Raw genomic sequence first — 17,252 nt, 5'->3', positions numbered from 1 at the left:
TAAACCATGATTTTTTTTGGTGAAAATACTCTAAGCATTTATCTTAACTAAGGTTTATTTCCTAACTTAACAATTTTAGAGGGTTGAAAATTCAAGGGTAAGTTAAACGTGACGGGTAAATCTTACCGTGGAAATAACCCTATAAGTCTAGTGATTTATGATATTGATCGTACATGATATAGTTATGTCTAAAATCATTATAGTCCTAAATTATTGAATATAAATTATTATTAGATATATAATTGTTTATCTATGTAAAACAATTAAATTTAAATACATAAGTAATTACATTTTCTGGATATATCAAGGATGCATTAATATGAATCTCAGTATGATTATTCTCATATCCACACCTTGCCTCTCTTCCAACACAAACACGTGACATTATTGATCACGAACCTTTTCATGTTTTGTATTTTTAAAATTTTAGTAATAAAAACATTTTATTATCTTGTCACAACTCATAACTAACCACCGAACTAATTTAGCAATTACCTTTTACAACGAAAAGCGAAACTCTCGTCGTTTCCATTTTTATATATCTCTCTCTCTTCTCACTCAACCACTTAACCAATAACCACTCTCTCTCCTTTACCATCTTCAACAAACCTTAACAATTCTCTGAAAACAAAACCATACTCTGTTTATGTTTATTCAAAATTCGAATGGGTCTCTGTATTTCTAAACCCTCTTCAAATCCCACACCGCTTCAGCGAAACTCCGAATCTCACTCCACCACCGTCAATGGCGACAATCCTATCGAAGAACCAGACAATGCTAAAAAATCTCCGTTATTCCCGTTTTACACTCCAAGTCCAGCGAACTACTTCTTCTCCAAGAAATCTCCGGCGAATTCGACTTCCAACTCCACGCCTGGGCGGTTTTTCAAGCGGCCATTCCCGCCGCCATCTCCGGCGAAGCATATTAGAGCAGTGCTGGCTCGCCGCCATGGTTCGGTGAAGCCGAACGAGGCTACGATAGTGGAAGGGAATGAAGCTGATGCGGTAGCTACCGCGCTTGATAAGAGTTTTGGATTCTCCAAGCATTTTGTAAAGAAATATGAAGTGGGAAGTGAAATTGGGAGAGGGCATTTTGGGTATACTTGTGTTGCAAAATTTAAGAAAGGAGTGATGAAAGGTCAGCAAGTGGCTGTCAAAGTCATCCCTAAAGCAAAGGTATACTACAACTAATGTTTGTACATTATGCTCCATACTCGCAATTGCGACCGTAATATTATATCCGAATTGATTTTCGGAGCGGAAAAGGAGGGCTTGAGAGTCACAAGTGTATTTTATGGCTCTGAAGTCTTTCCCTTGTCTCTACTGCCTTCAAGTAACCAATTCGCATATACACCCTAACTGCATTAGGGATTAAAAACTATCACATGCAATGCATTACCATTTGAACTGAAAATTCTTAAACCTGAATGGTTCTTACTTTTGTCAATAGGATTCTGCTGAATAAGTTCAATAGCCTATAGTCATGTAGCTTCTTTTGTTTCATACCAATTGTTGTTAGTTGGACAAAGTTCTTATATTTTGCTCTTCTTGTCTTTATTTTTTTTTTGTCTGTTAGCTAAGTTTTTTTTACAGTATCGTGTATTAGATCTTTAACAGTATTTTGATGCATCACTATTTATACCTTTTATCTCTAATTTACTCTAGTTCAACTATATATTAGTTTATCTATGGTGAAAATAAAGCAAAATTGCATGTTTCATGCACAACATTCTTTATTAAATTTATGTAACAGTCTATTTTAATTGGTATGTTTTTATTGTAGATGACCACTGCCATTGCTATTGAGGATGTGAGAAGGGAAGTAAAAATATTGAGAGCTTTGACTGGACACAAGAATCTAGTACAATTCTATGATGCATACGAAGACCATGATAATGTCTATATAGTAATGGAGTAAGCTTTGATTATGTTGCTTGTTTAAGTTAAAGTTTATAAGTTCATCTTTTGTGACCATTTGGTTTATAATATCTGGCTTATTTGTTCTTTTTTGCTGGATAGTTAAGCAGAAGGACAATTTATTTGTAGTGAATCTTTATGAATAACAGTTTAACTTGAACTCATATGCATCACTCAGATTGTGCGAAGGAGGGGAGTTGTTGGATAGAATACTATCAAGGTATCTTTTTTATGTTATTTTAAATTCTTTCTTCTTAAATGTTTTTGGAAATTGGTGATAGAAAATTTGGATAAATGTGAGTGATTGAAAGCGGCAACATATTGTATTTGAGGCTTTAATATCTTTGCTCTTGTAGAGGTGGGAAATACACAGAGGAAGATGCAAAATTTGTCCTAAGACAAATACTGGATGTTGTTGCTTTTTGCCATCTACAGGGTGTAGTGCATCGTGATCTTAAACCTGAGGTGAATCATGTTCACATTTTAAGCATTTTCTGCATCATAATTAATATTGGTCGCAGCTCAAGTAGTCAGATTATGAAGTCTCATTTGCATAAGAATGACTTTTGCCTTTTATTTTTTAAATTTTAATTATATTTTGAGGAAAAAAGAGGGGTAGAAAAATAACACAGAAGATCTGGGAAAAGATTTTGTCATCTATCAACACAGTCTTTTGTACTTTCATGAACATGGTAGTGACTTTCTTTAATTTGGCATATTGGTTTGTCTCCTGATTCTTATAAAATACTAGTTTCTATGGATGGCTAATCTTTGTATCAGAACTTCTTGTTCACATCCAAGGATGAGAACTCAGAGCTGAAGGCCATAGACTTTGGTTTGTCGGATTTTGTAAAGCCAAGTATGTTTTGATTCCTTTCATGTTACATGGCATTTATTATCTTGGACCTGCTTTATCTTTTGACTTTTCACTGTGCTTTTCAGATGAAAGGCTTAATGATATTGTTGGTAGTGCCTACTATGTGGCTCCTGAAGTTCTATACAGAGCTTACAGTACAGAGGCTGATATCTGGAGCATTGGTGTCATTGCATATATTTTATTATGTGGCAGTCGACCCTTTTGGGCTCAGACTGAGTCTGGTATCTTTCATGCTGTAGTGAAAGCTAATCCAAGTTTTGATGAACCTCCTTGGCCTTCTCTATCTTCTGAGGCAAAGGATTTTGTTAAGAAATTGCTAAACAAAGATCCACGGAGAAGAATGACTGCAGCACAGGCATTAAGTGAGTTTCTCAGCGATGATATGAGGCTGTCATTGTTATCCTTCTGTTTTGTTATTTAAACTTTTATACTGCAGACCATCCATGGATTAAAAACTATAAGGATGTTAAAGTACCTCTGGATATTCTAATATTCAAGCTTATGAAGGCATACGTGCACTCCTCCTCTCTACGAAAAGCAGCTTTAAGGGTTTGTATACAGTTTCCTTTCAAACGGTTATAACTTATAAGAGCAATGCATTTTTAAGTGTTTCTTTCTGTTAATTTGTTTTTTCCTGTTGCATTTCTTTGTTTTTTGTTGATCACACTGTGCATGTATGGCTCTCAATAACTTATTAGAATGTTATATTCTTGGGTGTTTGGACAGGCTCTGTCTAAAACTTTAACGGTTGATGAGCTATTTTATATGAAGGAGCAGTTTGCACTTTTAGAGCCAAACAAAAATGGAACTGTTAGCTTGGAAAATATCGAAGCGGTTGGTTTTCTTTTAAATTTTTTTAACATGCTTTATGAAGAGGCATCGTGATTAATGAGTACTATCTCAGACATTTGAGTTGGCCAGGCCTTGATGAAAAATGCAACAGATGCTATGAAGGAGACACGCATTCCTGACCTTCTGGCATCAGTAAGTGGAGTGCTATAATTTGCTCATCAATTTTGTACCTTCTTAGTTATTGATGAATGATTTTGGGTGGCAGCTTAATGCATTGCAACATAGAAGGATGGATTTTGATGAGTTTTGCGCAGCTGCACTTAGTGTTCATCAACTTGAAGCACTTGATCGATGGGAGCAACATGCACGTTGTGCCTATGAACTTTTTGAAAAGGACGGAAACAGGGCTATAGTCATTGAGGAGCTAGCTTCGGTATGCTTGATTTGATTATGGTGATAGGCTGATAGCTTATGTATACATGATACATGTCTTTGGAATTGTGCACACTGATAATATAGCCTTTATTATTTTAGACTAAACAAGATAACCCACTTCAAAATTACTTGCCTTTGCATTGTGAGTTTGTGACATCAAAATACGACAACAACCAAGCCTTGATCCCATTAGGTGGGATCAGTTAAGTTTTTTAAAAAATCACCCCCAAAGTGAGTGTTGTTTGATTTACACTTGTTGAGTATCGGCAGCCTAGTAACTTCTAAGATGATAGAGCATAAGTAAATTTCAACATTGGAGTAGCTATATTCCAAGAAAATAATTTTAGCTTGTGTAAAGTTTATGGATTAACCTATTATATTATCCTTTTGTTAACAGTAGTATGTTTGACAATTTTATTTGAATTATATCTGGTTAAACGATGATTACTTTTATAGTTAAGCAAATACATTTCTCACGAATGGTTTTCGCTAAATAAGCAGGAACTTTGCCTTGGTCCATCTGTCCCTGTTCATTCTGTTCTTCATGACTGGATTCGGCACACTGATGGAAAATTGAGCTTCCTTGGATTTGTGAAATTGTTGCATGGCCCATCTCGGAGTCTTTCAAAAGCTCAATAGAAACTTCGGAACCCCTATGGAATATTCAAGATTTCTTAACTATGCTTCCATGACCAAGCAAATAGAATGCTAATTGGCACATAAAAATCCCACCAAAAGGGGATTGTGTCACATTATGGCTTTGGCATATATCATCTGGGTATATTTTTGCCCCTTTATAAGGCTCTCAAGTTCTTTTACTCTTGTATTTTCTACAGCTATATGCATTTGAATTTTCTGATTGTTACTATAAGGGTATACTTAATGTTGTAATACGTTTCTGAGATTCACCATTTACAAGTATCATTCTGTCCATTTGCAAATTCATTTAGCATTGCACCAGGAACTGAATGAAAGAGGTTTTTAGTACTCTTCTCAGCTTTCAGCATCATTGTATCTTTTGGGAATTTGTAATTTGGTTTTTCTTGGTTGATTTTCTTATTATTTTACAACTTTAAAGGTGCTAACTGTGTTGGTAACTTCAAATATATTGAGGATCCGATAGAAGCAGCACATGTGAAGAAGCTATGTCCTCTTATCAGTACTTAAAATTTCTATTTGGTTGTTGAAATCAGCATTGCAATTAATAAAAAAATTAGAAACAGTTTTTAACAAGGAGCGTGGTGGGAAAATTATGCAATTGTTGAGGTTTAAATCCAATTATTTACACTTTATGTAATTATGTCTCACAATTCTATCAACTGAACTATTCTTGGGGAATTCAAAAGTGGTTATTCATCGTAGGAGTGGATCACATCTCTAATAAACTTATGAGCTTAGGAATCAAATTCTTGAAATCTGTCACTTAAGGGAAACTTTTATCCTAATGTTCATCATGTCCAGAAGATTAGTCTCAGTTTTCATAAGCAAAAACTTCAATAATGAGCACACCTTTAAATGATCACTTTCAGGGTTAATCTGAGATTTATAATGTTGGAATATTTTGTGAAAATAAAAAAAAGACAAATACAATGCCTAACTTTAACTATCATCAAACGAATTAGTTTGGGGTTAGTGCATGTCATGAAATGTATCATGTGGCATGTAAAGCTTCAATTGAACTTACATGACACACATTGACAGAAAAATAATTCAACCTTTGATAGTTTGATTGCACCAGCCACCAGGGACTAAGTTCACCAAACAGACCAAATTTGTGTGACTAAATGGACATTTCAATGATATATAACTAGTATTTTTATTTTTATCATGAATAAATGTTACATTAGGGATGGAATGCCACATTTTTTAAGGGCTTATTTGCGAGTTATTTCTTAAAGGTGAATGAATGAAAGTAATAGTTTATGAATAACAGGTCTCATAAATATATTTCATGACTATGAAATACCTAATTATTTTCCCTTCCATTCAATAACCAACTCCCAACTGTTTTAGAAAGGCTTGAAAATGGGCCCAAAAGTTAAAAGGGATCAGGCCTAGCGGTTATGCTGAGTGCTATTCTCTCATTTCAAATTTCAAATATAAAACATGTTCGGGAATGCAAACACATCACGAGGAATGGAGGACAGAAGAGGAAAGCGCGCACTAATTCTTCTCTCTTCCGAAGAAGATGAAGAAGAAGAAGAAGAAGACGATGAGGGTGGTGACGTAGATAACGAAGATGAAGATTACAACAATAGCGACAATCAAGCGTCTGAATCGGATGACAATGATAACGATGATGATGATGATGAATCCCTCTCCGACAAAGTTGTCGCTCTTCTTCGAGGTTTTTTCCTTAGGGTTTTAGTTTTGTTAATAAAGTTAAATAATAGTGTGCTAATAATCGATATTATGATGTTGATTTGGCAGAAGGAAATGATATAGAATCGTTGAAACTAAACGAATGCAAAGCGTATTTGAGGAAACATGGCCTCAGGATAGGAGGAACTAGAGCAGTTTGTGTTGACAGAATAAGGGAGCATTGGAGGTGATTGTTTTCAATTCAAGCAACCAAATGAATGTATATTCAGTTCTCATTTTGTTATTGGCATCTGCCACTCGTGAATTTTATTCTGTTCTGATTCCACGAGTTGTAATTTATAGTGGTTAGTAAAGAAGCTTGACGTGTTTAGAGAATTCGATTTTTGAATTACTTTAGTCAAGGTTTTCACGGGATTCTAGGTTACTTTGGAGTGGAGGTTGGTAGAAGAGTTTTATGATAAATAGATGCTTGGCATGGTTGAGTCAAGCATATGATTGTGATACCTAGCTGAAATAAGTGGAAGATGTGTATTGTGGACATACATTTTTATGTATGAAAGGGCACATAAATTTTTATGAAATGGAAACGATAATGATGAGAGTTGTAGATGTCTTCCTTTTCACTTTTTTGTAAGTTTCAACCTGATTCTTTTCAATTTGCAATTTTCCTATATAGTTATATCTTAGAAAATTTTGCCCTGAAGTTTTTTGGTACAAATAATTTTCATTACAATGACCGACATTGATTTGAATCCTATCTCATTATAGGAAGTTAAAAGAACTCTAAATAATGATTTGTATACAAAACATACACAGGAAGTATGAGTTGATTATAGGCAACCCAATACACGAGGCTCTCACCTAGTGGGGTTTCAGTTAGATGTATGTAGCCTTACTATCTAGGAAAAGAGTCTATTTCTAGTGTTTGAAGCCATGATCTCCCAATCACAAAGCAAATAAACGTACCATTGCTTCAAGGCTCACCCTCTTTATGAGTTGATTATGATTTTCCAGAAAAAGTGTCACATTCATTGAACGCACACAAAACTAAAACCAAAAAGGGAGTGAAGACTAATTCTTTGTAGAGAATTTAGGACTTCTTAGATTTTAGTTTCAGTTATTGTACATACCTCCTAGAGACAACATCTTCGCTTGTGGGGCTAAGGGCATGTACATATACCCTTCTTAGGCCCCACTAAGTCTCCCTTTTTTATTGTACTTGCCTCTTAATGGTATCTTACGATGTGCCTACTTTGATATCTCAGGTTAAAAGATGGAAATGGGTACTCGCTCTACCCAGAGTCATCCTTTATCATTAATTGTACAGGTAAATTATTTTTATTCTTTTTTCTTTCATGTGGCTGATTCTTAGCATTGTTTAAATAAATAGTAGTTTCTCTTTCCATAGGTGATGTCTGCAAGGGAGATTTTGTTCTGTTCAGACAGAAGGTTTATGAAAGGTACTGTTTCTCTCATCATTTTTAATAAAGGGTTTTCCTTATAGCGTCAAACTGTTCTTTACAAATAAATACTATACTTCACCAGGTTTGATAAAATGACTCGACATGGAAGAATTCTAGGAAACAGAACTATTGCTGGGAGAGTTGTGAAGGAAAGTTATGGTGCAGCTAAACAACAACATACCTTCACTGTACGTCTTCACTGGCAATTAGTTTGATACCCAAAAGAGAATCCTTTTTTCCCCTTTGATCTTATACTTGGGCTTGAATTAGTTGGTGAAAACAGAAGGAATTTTGCACCCTGAAATTTTCTGTGCTATTTACTTGGAAACAGACTCTTTGCTTGTGAGGGTGATGTTGTGTACATCTACCCTTCCAAACCTGGTTGGAGCCTCGTGCAGTATTGCTTAAAAGAGGTATTACATGCTTGGTTTCTCTGAAGCACAAACATAAAATGTGACAAGACACAAACATGCACTGAAGTTAAAAATTATAGGGCAATAACATGGCATATATATGTCATACAAGTGTCTGTGTCCAATGTGAGATGCCACACCAAAATGGTTGTCCGTGTTTTATAGAACATAGTTTCATGTCATGAGAAAGAAGAAATGTCTGTCAGATTTTCTGATTAGAATTCTACTACATTGTTAATGAATTACTAGGATGGACTCTTATCGCTTTATAACTTCTGCTTCATCAATGGTTGTTATTCATTGCTCAATAAAAATTGTATCTGTCTTTTAGGTTGAAGTGTTGTGGAGTAGCGGAGTTAAGAAATTGCCCCCTCTTTTTCCTTTGCTTGTGAAGGGCCGTAACCTCTATAGACAGAAAACTTACAGACAGGTATAAATATGTTTATGCAAACATATCTCCTTTAAATCCCATCATCAAGATGTTATTTTTTTACTTCTATTATTCTTCAACATTCATGCTTTAGAGATGGAAAAACGAAGCTGATAGAGCTATAGTGCTTTCTGAGAAGCACAGAAAGGGTGCAGCAGCACGGTTGGTTAGAGCTATTAGGCAAAAGAGGAAAAGTCATCACGCAAATGAATCTAAGGGTATTTGGTGGATGTGTTTGTGTTGCACTATCTTCATGTTTTAAACACTTTGGTAACTCGTGTCATCCATATCTTATGCTTATTAGGTTCAAAAAGGCAGCATGAAATCCCAAATACAAAGCGACCAAAGATAGGAAGGTCCTGTGAACCGGGTAAGGTTAGGGACCTTAGTGTCTGCAGAAGAGCAAATAACTTTCAACCACAGGAGCTCATTTCATCGGCTTCATCTTCAAAAACCTTCAGATCAAGGGAATGGCAAAAGTCTGCTGAATATGACCATTATCAAGTTCCAATTTACTCATCACATTCTAGTTATCAATTAAGGCCATACCAATTTCATCATTCTCATGTAAATCATCAAAGCATGAATGAACCAAGCCAGTTATTTTATCACGAGAGAGGCCCTATTTCAAATATGATAGGATTTTCACCATTCAGGCCTGATGTCACTGAATTCACATCTGGATCACGACCTCTGGTATCCATGGATTATCATCATTCCCAGACAGAACTTAGATACAACCATGAAATGAATTATTTGAATGGAGAAAATGTTGGCAGGCCATTACAATTTCCCCCAAGAACCTATCATGGATACAGAAGGTACTTTTTATGATATTTTTCCATATTATGAACTCTAGGTGATAAGCAGTTTGGTTTTCACCTTTTCACACCTATGAGTAGGAACAGTGGCATGCCCTATGTTCTTGCTTTTTCGCTTGGGCGAAGTGTACGTAATGATTTGGTGAACAATTTTGAGCATAACAATTTTGTTAAATGAGTAGTTGATGGATGGACCATATGATCACGGTTCTAATGATGGAATTTTCTATCCTTGCAAGATTAAGAATCCCTACATCTAAATGTTCTCGATTATATACACACTTGGTAATGTATAGATATAGTATCTCATTAATTAGACCCAGCTATAAGGGTTTCTTATGATAGATGGTCTAAAGGTTACTTATTACCATAAATAAGGGGATATTCTAAGACTCGCAGGACATTATAAAATTTTCAGGTGGTACTTGAATTTGGGTTCTTTAGCCAAATGTTAATCTTTGAAAAAAATGAATACACTATTAGAATATTTTACACTATCAATATTTATGTTAGTTATCATTTAATTTTAAATATAAGTAAAATGTAATACACAACATTTCATAAATATTAGGCTTTTAATCATTTTCGAAGCTCAAAAATCATTGAAATGAATTTTACAGTTGTGTACAAAAATCACGACAAAAGTTAACTCCTAAGATAAGATAATGTCCTCAAACATTCCTCTATCTTTGTGGTTCCATTTACGTTCCAATGTGGTTGTTACATTTTGCTTTATTCTACTCAAATATTATTTTGATAATATTCAACAAATTTTAATTATTCTTGGATTTTTAGATGGAATTTTTTAAATGTATAGAAATAAAATATGAAAAATGAGAAACATAGTTTGATTTGTAGCAGGTGAAATTTAGATGCTCATAACTACTATTTTTCTTCATATTTATTGCTTAAACTTTAATATCGTATTAGTGTCAGCTGCAATATTTGAATAATTTTATCATGCATGTGAAATTATATTTAAGGCAAAAATTGGGTATGTCATATAGAGAGAATGAGAATAAATAGAAATATGTATTATGTAAGACGGAAATTAATTTTACAGTTCATGAACGTGTTAGGACTCGCACTGGTTGCCCATCTTTGTGGTCCCTCTCCTCTCTTTCCTTACCGCAAGCCATAAAAATGGAGCACATCTACTGTCCCACAGTTTGTATCATTTAATGTGTTATAGATTTATGATTGATAAGAAAATACTTAATTATTAAATATTAATTTAATTATATTTTTTCTGATCAATCATAAAACATGGAGTTAGCACAAACTGTGGAACCCGAAATATGTACCCATTAACATCCCTTTCATCCCAGCAAGACACTCCAAAAGCCATCATTCTCATCGCCCTATATTCCTCTATACCAATCTTCTTCACCAAAACAAACAACATCGACCAATTTATCAACAAAAGTTCAGCAGGAACTTGTGTTTATACGAAAACGAAGTTATTAATATTTCCGGATGAAATTGAACAGCGTTGATGTATTACTTTAGATAGAATCAATAAACTCAACAATCAAACCCAGTTTGTAAAGACGCCCCAAAGTATAGAGAAAGAAAGAATGTTCTAAAACTCTCAATAACTAACAAGCATAAAAAATTTCATAATTATCTTTATACATCAATTCCTTGTTGATACATAAGGACGGGGTAGTGAGAATATGTGTAGAATAATCTAGAATATGTCCCTATGGCATATTGACATTAACAGAAATCACAGCACAAGAAGTCAAGGCAACCCTGTAAACACTCATACCAGCAAGAACAACTACATCCCCATCAAAGAAAATTGTAATAGTTAGAGAATAATTTCAGTGACGTAAAATATATAAACATATATCAGAATTGCATAAATTGAGCAAAGAAAACAAATAAAATTACCATTCATTGATGACCTTGTCTTGTGGATCATCTCCCCCAGCTTGAATAGATTGTGGTTGTGGAGGTTCCATAGCACTCTTTCAATCACTCTTTCAATCCCTCTCTCCCACTCTCTCTATCTCTAACATAAGAATCAGACAATTCAAGTAATGGAAACTGAAAACGATAGAAATAAATGCACGTCAATAAACCTTGCTAGTGCTGGTCGGCTATTAAATACTAATGACAATAGAATCAAATGTCATTAATATTTTCTTACCCAAATTAAGGGATTCGTTCCTTATTTATGATTATTAGTTACTATATAAAAAATATCAAAATTATTTTGTTAAATGTAAACAAGATTAACTATATTTACATAGTCTCAATATTACTTTTAATTGAAACATTTCTCTATATATCACATGATACATGTTGAATAATAATAATTATTAGTATGTTTTTAATTAAATTGAAACAATTAATTGGTTTTTAAGTAATTTCCTTCATATTTATGAAATTATTTAAATTTATAAATTTAACTATAGGATGTATATCAATGTAAAGATTTAGACATTATTAGTATGTATCTATCATTTATTTATATATAATGATAAATTGCACACTAACAACATAAAAAACTTTTATATTCTCAATAGTCAATACATGTATATTTTTTTCTTATTTATTTTTATATTATAATATTATTAATTGTAGATAATTGAAGAGAACTGATTCTAGTTAAAGTCATAGAAAAAAGGAAACACATTGTATATTCCATATTTTATGCCACTCCATGTGATATGAATTATGATTAATTAAAAAAAATATTGAAGTTAAAAATTTAATTACTAAGTATTTTTTTAAACAGTCACATTTTATAATACAGTAGTACAATATTGTGAGTTTACAGAAAAACCTATTTCTTTTGCTAAAAGAACAATCTCTTACGATTACCGATGGATGTTGGTAACTAACAATTTAGACTTTGATATTGTGGCCTTAGATGATTTCACAATAAGCTGAAGAGAAGAGCGTAGAACATGGAAATTAGAGAATCGTAGTAGACTACTAGTTTTAATATTGTCATGAATTGGCAACTCCACGAGGAGTGTTAGAAAGATACTTTTATTCTCGCATCAAATGGGTATCAATAGGTTACATGTGGCGGTATAGTGGTATACCCTGTCAAATCATAATCAATTCCTAATTAAACCGCTAGAGCAAACACAATACACGCTAATCTACATATTTAATGTTGAATTTCACATCCTAAACATAGATTCTTTGCCAAATATAATCACATATAAAGCCATGCCTAAATATGAAGTCCTCATTGTTACCAACCCATATAAGAATTTTTTTTACAAGTTCTTTTACTAATGAAAATTATAGCTGTATAAGATTTATGTATTGTTAGTAAAAAATTAACCTCTTTCTAGATCTCTATTTTATGGAAACAATATTATTTGAGGTATTATTATTCCTACTTTTGGGACTATCAACAAGTGTGAGTAAAGAATGCATGAAACACCAAGCCTAAGAAACTAATAATATACTTCTTGGGCCACCTAGTATGGGCTTCCCTTCAAAGAGTTAGTAAAGATCCCACGAGTGAAAAATCATGATTTATGTTATTCTTTATAACGAGTTCATGACATGTTGTTAAAAATGTGTGTACATATATTACATAATGTGTGTTGTCGGTTGTTTATGTCATAATGACAAGAATCAAGTAACATAAGATTCTCAGCTGGTAAAGTACATAAGCTCTAGCGGTTTAATTATAATAAAGAAAGATATAAATCAAGAAATAAAACTAAATCATAAAATATATGTTCATATTCATATACTTAATAAATATAATATATGTAAGGTATGAGTAGCATAATTATTTATTTTGAGCCAATGTATCACATTTTGAAAAACAAATAATTTTTGGAGCAGTAACAAGATTTTTTTGGAAGATACGTAATTAACATATATTGTGATTATTAATGTATACTATACGAAATTCCATTATTATGCTTTTTTTATTGTTGATTGATCAATTATTTTCTTTCCTTAAAATTCTTATAATTTAGTGTCTTTTATTAATTAGTTACGATAGACATAATATACGATTTTGAAGATATGTTATTTATATTTTAACTCTAAAGTTGGAGAAAAGTTTTATAATATTTCACCAATAAGGCAATAATAGGAGAATGAAGTATAATATATGACTTATTAAATACCATTACAGTTTTATTTTAATAGTAATCTATGATACTATTTCAATTCTTTAATTTTGAGTTTTAAATAACTTATAGTAACATATATAGTATGATACTATCATACAAATTTAACATATAGAAATTTCATATTTGATTGCAAGATTCTTTACAAGTTATCAATGATGTTACTTAGATTGAGTATATTTAACTATAAATTATTATACTTAACATTTAATCATGTAAAATTGTACACAATCAATCTTAAATAATAACCAACAACACATTGGTCTAATGACATAAGACCATACTAGATCCCTAAGATTGAGAGTTCGATTTCTGAGAACGACACTTGTTAGAAAGAACAACCACGAATCCTAAAATGGATCAGTTCCTTATCCAAAAAAAGTAAGAAAATAGCCTTGGTAGTATTAAAAAAATCTTAAATAATAGAGATGTGGGTTCATCAAACAAAACATAGGAGTGTGGATTCACTATCAATCTCAAGCATCTCAACATATTAATAATGTTAAGAGGCTTGAAAGTGGGAGGCTCCTCAAACTTTACATTATTGTTTCCTTCTGGAAGCAATTTTTATTGAATACAATTATTCTGATATATTAATCTTCTATTTGTCTTACAGCCAATGCACATGTGGTCTTGAGTGTTTATAAACTTTAAAAGGGAAAAGCAACATGGTGACACCAAATTAAATAGTGTTTATGAATGTTTACTCTTTGTAACATATAGGCAAATATACAAAAATTTTAAATTATTTGTACTTGATTTTAGTTTGATTATTACAATGTAAAAATTGATTTGATCCATTCCAAAAATTAATTATGGATTGATTCAGTTGGTTTTTTTTCCCACTTTTTTATTGTGTTTACTAATTTTTTACCCGGTATTGATGTTATTGACGTTTTACTCGCTAAAAAATTAAGTCTGTGTGCATCCTTATAATAGATTCATCACAATATTTTTTTAAAAAGCACACATGCTATTATTTTTTCGGTAATACACACATGCTAAATTAATAACATGTTTAAAACAATAGAGAGAAAAATAGACGAACATAAATTTAAAATTATTTCTGTGACTAATTTAACCTTTTTTTTTTATCAGTAATAAAATCTTTCTTAAATAAGAGATAAAGCAATTAGGAGAACAAGTGGTACTTATATTCAAGTGGTACTTATAATTAACAAAGAGATACATAATTTAAAGAGTGTCTCACCTAATCGACAAAAGAATAAGAGAACAAAGGAAAGTGAGCGTTGAGAAGGCTCCAAGAATTCAAAAAAATAAGTTTCATCACATTATCTAAGTTGAACATCATATTATAAAAAATGACTTTGTTCCTTATGTATCAAATAGTGGCAAACCAGAGAGCTTCCACCAATGTTGTTTCTTATTATCTAACCTCGTGGCATTTTCGTGGAGTGAGAAAAAAGTCTTGACATCATTATGGATAATAGAAGCTAATCCAAAGCACGAATAAAGCTTTTGCCAAACCAAATAGGATATAGAACATGAGAATAACAAGTAAGTAGTAGATTCCTTCAACTCACCACAAAGAGAACAAAGAATGGTATCTTGAACACCTACTCCACCTCTAAGAGCAAGGTTCACTTTAGATGGCATCCCATCCAAGACAATTTTTCAAACTAAACACTTCATCTTAGTTGGAACATTACAATCCCAAAGTCTTTTGAAAAAAGTAAGTGTGTCGCATCCTTCCACCTTTTGCAAAATTTGGTAAGCATTCCTAACCGTGTATTGCCCACTCTTATCATGAATCCAAGTCCAAGTATAGAACTGTTGATGTGTCTTAAAAGTTCATGATGTTCCTCTTCCTCCCAAGCGAACAAGTTCCTTCTCCATCTCAAACTCGAAGACCACACCCCATTACTCCATGCACCTAAGGAATCAATAGTTATATCTTTATCCAAAGTCACCTGAAACAATCTAGCAAAAGAAATTTTGAGGGTATCCCTCCCCACCCATAAATTAGTCCAAAATTTAATAGAAGAGTCACTCCCTAAAGACTTGGATTCCATCACTTACCCACCCGCCACTTATTCCTTCATGTTTTGGCTAAGAAGACTACTTAATTTCTTCCACTAAGAGGAACCTCACCTAAATCACTCTAATGCACCTTTCCCTCCACACCTCAAAAATCAATCCCCATACCTCGATTTTAAGACTTTCACCCACAGAGAATCTCCTTCACATAAAATCTCCATCTCCATTTACCTCATAAAGCCAAGTTAAACAATAATAAATTTTTAATCCCCAAACCACCTTCCTCTTTAGGCCTACATACTTTTTCTCACCTCACCCAATGAATCCTTTTTTTCTCCTCCCCCTTACCCCACAAAAACGCCTTTGAATTTTGTCAATCACATTAATAACAGAAATCGAGGCTTTATAAAAGGAAACGAAATATATAGGTAAATAACATAATATCGATTTTAGGAGAGTTACCCTGCCACCAAAGGAGATGAGATTGTGCTTCCAAAGAGATAGATTCTTTTTAAAAGAATCAATGATAGGAGACCAATTAGAGAGCCTTTTAGGATTTGTACAAACTAGAATTCCCAAAAAATTGAATGGGACGGAGCCAATAACACAATATGTTGATGTTGGTGACAACCCATTTTTTTTGTTTCCCACAATATCTTTTTGCACTGGATGCAACCTTGTCCGAGTCGGAAACATAGATAGGTATGTGAGGTTAACTCTCTCAGCGGTTATTTTTTCATGCAGAAGAAGAAAATAGAAATGGTGCAATAAATATTTAATTGTGACTGATTCTCAATATTTTAATGTACCTGTTTATGATTTTTTTTTTCCCTTATGAAGATATTATTCCTTAAATGAAGCATTTGAAGCTCAAGTTTTTATTTGATACTCTTTTAATTCACATACGTAATAGAAAGAAAATAATTATTATGGTGAAATAAGTAAGATATTGAAATGAAATGCAACACATAGTGGGAGGATATGGTTTGATGCAAACACTAGTGTTCCTATTAAACGGGGGTAAAATATGAGTTACCAAAAAAGAAGGTTTATTCTAGAGATATATATGTTATTCCAAATGTTAGCTCAGATACTCTCTTGCTAATAATAATGATGAAGCAAAAATAGTAAAAATAACAAAGTTTGATTAATATATTATATTTTTATTAGCTTAACTGAATGGCAATGAGTGGTGTATTTGTTGGGTGAGAGAACAAAAAGGAAGTAATAGCTGACAACACTGGATAACAGAGCAGAGGAATTTATTGATGTTATCAGAATATTCATGTCATCCATTTAATATATAGTAATAATAATGATAATAAAGTTTCCTTCATATTCTTTCCATCATGTCAAATCCATGCACGTGATGGACTCCCTAGTTCTTCTCACCACTTTCCCCCAATTTTAGTCAACAGCGACAAAAAGAATTAGGAAAAAGAAACTGATAAGGATAATTGAATTTTCAACTTCCAAGTTTTGGAAAATAAATGAGTTTGAAAATAAATGAGTTTGAGTCATTCGAGACAAAAACCCAGTGCTGCGCTGGGACACACAAACTCCTCATCTTCTCATTATAAATAGTGATATTTTACATTAATGGATAGATAAATACTTTAATTTATTTATATTTTGAATGACAAAGATATTATTTTATTATACTTAAAATG

General features: G+C 32.7%; 2 protein-coding genes and 1 long non-coding RNA gene across 7 annotated transcripts; 2 read left to right on the top strand and 1 right to left on the bottom strand.

Moving 5' to 3' along the window:
- On the top strand, positions 477–4,950 carry LOC109331977 (CDPK-related kinase 5-like). Of its 2 annotated transcripts, none has more exons than XM_019566807.1 (11): positions 477–1,175; positions 1,783–1,913; positions 2,095–2,136; positions 2,273–2,381; positions 2,697–2,775; positions 2,859–3,155; positions 3,230–3,342; positions 3,520–3,627; positions 3,715–3,777; positions 3,845–4,018; positions 4,522–4,950. In XM_019566807.1, exons 1-11 carry the CDS (start codon positions 666–668, stop codon positions 4,657–4,659), a joined length of 1,764 nt encoding a protein of 587 aa, XP_019422352.1. In that variant the 5' UTR covers positions 477–665; the 3' UTR covers positions 4,660–4,950. The 2 variants fall into 2 exon arrangements, with proteins under 2 accessions (XP_019422352.1, XP_019422354.1); XM_019566809.1 differs by having other exon boundaries at positions 478–1,175; positions 3,851–4,018.
- LOC109330537 (zinc finger CCCH domain-containing protein 62-like) lies at positions 6,106–9,712 on the top strand. Of its 4 annotated transcripts, none has more exons than XM_019564757.1 (9): positions 6,106–6,367; positions 6,451–6,568; positions 7,608–7,669; positions 7,736–7,802; positions 7,888–7,993; positions 8,550–8,648; positions 8,743–8,866; positions 8,953–9,507; positions 9,557–9,712. In XM_019564757.1, the coding sequence occupies exons 1-8, from the start codon at positions 6,127–6,129 to the stop codon at positions 9,480–9,482; spliced, it is 1,347 nt and encodes a 448-aa protein (XP_019420302.1). In that variant the 5' UTR covers positions 6,106–6,126; the 3' UTR covers positions 9,483–9,507; positions 9,557–9,712. The 4 variants fall into 4 exon arrangements, with proteins under 4 accessions (XP_019420302.1, XP_019420301.1, XP_019420303.1 ...); XM_019564759.1 differs by having other exon boundaries at positions 6,119–6,207; positions 6,244–6,367; positions 8,953–9,712; XM_019564756.1 differs by having other exon boundaries at positions 8,953–9,712.
- LOC109331047 lies at positions 11,090–11,582 on the bottom strand. Its single transcript, XR_002105733.1, has 2 exons — positions 11,366–11,582; positions 11,090–11,252 (listed from the first exon to the last, which is right to left on the bottom strand). It is a non-coding gene; the product is annotated as an uncharacterized LOC109331047 (long non-coding RNA).

The sequence above is a fragment of the Lupinus angustifolius genome, chromosome LG17 (assembly GCF_001865875.1).
Source record: "Lupinus angustifolius cultivar Tanjil chromosome LG17, LupAngTanjil_v1.0, whole genome shotgun sequence".
Taxonomy (NCBI): domain Eukaryota; kingdom Viridiplantae; phylum Streptophyta; class Magnoliopsida; order Fabales; family Fabaceae; genus Lupinus; species Lupinus angustifolius.
This window is presented reverse-complemented; position numbering and strand designations above follow the sequence as displayed.